Raw genomic sequence first — 3,543 nt, forward strand, 5'->3', positions numbered from 1 at the left:
ACAAAGTAGTTTCGCTTTCACAACGAAACACAGCGTCACACACCGCGGCCTAGAGTGAGCAGAGGCCGGTTGCTAAAGTGAGCAGAGGCTGATGGGCTTGAGAACGCCGCAGCCGGCGGATTCGACGAAGGAATGTCCGGAGGGCTTGCGGCAACCACATGTGACAACCCCGGGCTGGACTCCGCTTCGTCCACGGTGAAAGCCGATCCGGCGATCCACAGCGCAAAGTTGTAATATTTCCTCAGCAACCAACGTCCTCTTTTGGAAGGCCAAACAAAGTGGTTTCGCGTTCACAACGAATCACACAGCGCCTTCACAACATGGCGGCAGCAACAATACTACAGCCAGAATAAAAGTTACACCTTCTTTCTTTGTGTGAACATTTGGGCGGCGTTATGCATATCTTCCCACATAGTGATGTAGATATGTGGGGGTGTGTTAGAACGAGCCGTTTTAGGTAGGTGTGGTTGACTCTTAACTTTTATAAAGAATATCTCTTTGAGATTTGAGACTTTAGTCTTAGCAACTTTACAGATCTTCTTTATGCACCAAGAGCTTGTAACACTCCAAAGAGAAAGGAAAAATTGAAATCGCATCATATGACCCCTTTAATGTAATGCCAGAGGGAAATTATGCTTAAGAATGAGCAGAGCAACCGGCAATGATGCAAGACTTTTATCCATTTTTACGATATGATCACTGAAGTTTCTGTATCATGCTTAATATAGCCACTACACATAAGCTTACTTCTGTTAAAGCTTGTGGCTTTCAAAACTACTCAAGTTCTCTAATTGTTGGCAGTGAGGATCTACTCGAACTTGTTCTAACTGTTTTATATTAATTGTGTATTAAATCAGCTTTATACAGTATATGCATTATACTGAGCACAAGTTTGCACTTTTGGCCCTTGTGAAGTGGGTATTAGCATGATCCATAATAGGTGTGAGAGAGGATATGTGTTGCTGATATGATTATTTTACTGTGTGAATAACTGTGAAAATAAAACATTTATTGTCTAATTTCTTTGTTTACAAAAGAGCAAACCAGTTAAAACCAAGCCTGTCAAGTTTTTGTGTGTATTTTCAGCCGCCAGGAATATTTGTGCTTTTGTTTTGTATTTCAAGTTATTTGGCTGAGCATTGTTTCAAGTGAGCTGGCATTAGGACTCTTCACTTTTTCAGTATCCCCACCTGTCGGTGTTTAGGCGCTCCAGACAGCAGCTCTTTCTGCAGGTTAAATCGTTATGCTAAGGTGATTCATTCACTTGACTGATTAATTCAGGAACGACTTGTATGGGTGCTCGAAATTTAGTGTTGCCAATAAAGCAACCTTTGTTCCTAAAAAGTGTCTAAAAAGAGTCGTTCGTTCATCACGTGACAGTCCCATAAGTTTAACCAATGCAGTCTGAGCCGGAAAGAGAATTGATTAGTTCATCTCTCGAGTCTTCAGGTTTGAGTCGTTCGTTCATCATGTGACAAACCCATAAACTTTAACCAATGCAGTCTGAGCTGGAAAGAGACTTAATAATAATAACCAACTGTTTATTACCTTTGTTACAACATTCAGTGTTATGGAAAAGAACCATAATGACAGAAATTCACATATTTATAAACTGTAAGAAGTAAAAAGCTACAATTTGAGACCAGAAACGCATAACGTAGCTAACTGTAAGAGTAAAGTTTATGGGGCTGTCACGTGATGAACGAACAACTCAAAGCGAAGACTTGTCAGATAAGAGGCGAGGTGAGCTAATCATAGACTGAAGACCCAGGTAAACAATGAATTAATCTTTTCTGTTTCTTATAGCAGTTTTGTATTGTTTGTAGTGTGATCAACGTTTGTGTAAGTAGTAGACGCGAACACGTAACATTTTAATTCTATTTTGCTAAAATGAACGAAATGACTCGAAAAAAGATTCGCTCATTTTGCTGAACGAGACTCAAGTCCGAGTCGGTAAAATGATCCGAACTTCCCGTCACTAATCTCCACCCCCTAGATGTGGCTCTAACCACGCCCCCTGGATCTTGTGTTCTGCAGTGAGAGGCTACTGGACAAATGTAAAGAACTGATACTAGGCTGTAACGTAACGTAATGACGCCGCAATTATGCTAATTTGCGTATGACGTTATCTAGAGAGTTTACGAGCAAGCTTCGGTTAGTTTCTATAGAAAAGTTGGCATTGTTTGAAATTATTTCCTTCGAGGGAGTAAAAATGGACAAATATTGTGTCTCAGAGGTAAGTTACTCATTATTAACTTATTGTTTATTGAACTTTTGTATGTTACTAATAAAAAAACCTTACAGTTGAATGAATGAACATTGACTTTCAGTAGCTCAACGCGGGAAAATGTTTGTTTTTACCGTTTGCACATAGCTTTAAACATTATTATAATACATTGTTCAATATCGGGAGACAAAAATCATTTACACAATATAAAAGATGGCAGAGAAATTAAATATTGATACATTATTTCAAATGTAATGTACCAGACTTCTATAGCACAGGGGCTTTTCTTTAAAACAAGGTTTATTTGATAGGGTCTACGGGTTCATCATCTCTAACAGCTGAAAATGCCTCAATCTCTTTAATGATTCTTTCTGCAATTATGTTGTTATTAGCTGCCAAAACTCTTCTAGACATCAGATCCATCGGTCCACCTGAGGACATTTTTGAAAGGAAAAAAAAAAGTTAATATTACATTCAATCATATTCAAATTCAATCAAATTAAAAGTAATTTCTTAAATATTACACATTTTGGAAAAACAAATCACTGACAAAATTTGAGAAATTATATTGGTTTAATAGTGTTATTATTAACTAAAACTGAAATTATTAAAAATTGTCATTTGAAATAAATCTGAAACAAAAGAAAAAATAAATATTAGTGAGTGGGAGTGACGTGACGTGACATGTCTGCATTTATCCATCCAAAGTGCACACACACAGCAGTGAACACACACCCGGAGCAGTGGGCAGCCACTCGGTGCCTTGTCGTGGTATTGAAGGTGGAAGAGAGCGCTGTACATTCCCCCCCCCCACCTACAATCCCTGCCGGTACGAGACTCGAACCCTCAACCTTTGGGTTACGAGTCCGACTCTCTAACCATTAGGCCACGACTTCCCCATGAAGATGAAGAAACTTAAAAATTATAAATGTTGCCTTGGCACTGACATAAAATAAGTTTAAAGTGAATTACTAAAATTACTGAAATAAAAATAAATAAAAGCTAAAAAGAATATTTAAAAAAAAATAATAAACATGACAGAAGCACATAACAACATTATTAAAACCTAAATTTAAAATTAAAACTCAAATATATAAAAATAAAAGCTGACTAATACTAAAATAACACTCATTCAAATGATGTAACTTCCAAGAGCTCTCTTTACCTTCGACATCCATGAGAACTCCTCCTGCTTCTGAGACTATGACTGCTGCAGCTGCCACATCCCAACAGTGGATCCCAATCTCATAATAGGCCTCGACACAACCAGATGCTACCAAGCACATGTTAATGGCAGCAGATCCAACACCACGTAT

General features: G+C 38.0%; 1 protein-coding gene across 1 annotated transcript in view; it reads right to left on the reverse strand.

The window, feature by feature from the left end:
• Nucleotides 1-1,998: 1,998 nt before the first annotated feature.
• LOC107602533 (inositol monophosphatase 1-like) overlaps nt 1,999-3,543 on the reverse strand; it is a 23,174-nt gene continuing 21,629 nt past the window's right edge. The window contains exons 10-11 of the mRNA XM_016295054.1: nt 3,393-3,543; nt 1,999-2,658 (exon numbers count right to left, since the gene is read on the reverse strand). The exon at nt 3,393-3,543 is cut by the window's right edge and continues 1 nt beyond it. Coding sequence (XP_016150540.1) covers nt 2,528-2,658; nt 3,393-3,543 — 282 coding nt within the window. The 3' untranslated portion in view covers nt 1,999-2,527. The remainder of the gene's footprint in view (nt 2,659-3,392) is intronic.

The sequence above is a fragment of the Sinocyclocheilus grahami genome, unplaced genomic scaffold (genome assembly GCF_001515645.1).
Source record: "Sinocyclocheilus grahami isolate Dianchi unplaced genomic scaffold, SAMN03320097.WGS_v1.1 scaffold329.1, whole genome shotgun sequence".
Lineage (NCBI taxonomy): Eukaryota > Metazoa > Chordata > Actinopteri > Cypriniformes > Cyprinidae > Sinocyclocheilus > Sinocyclocheilus grahami.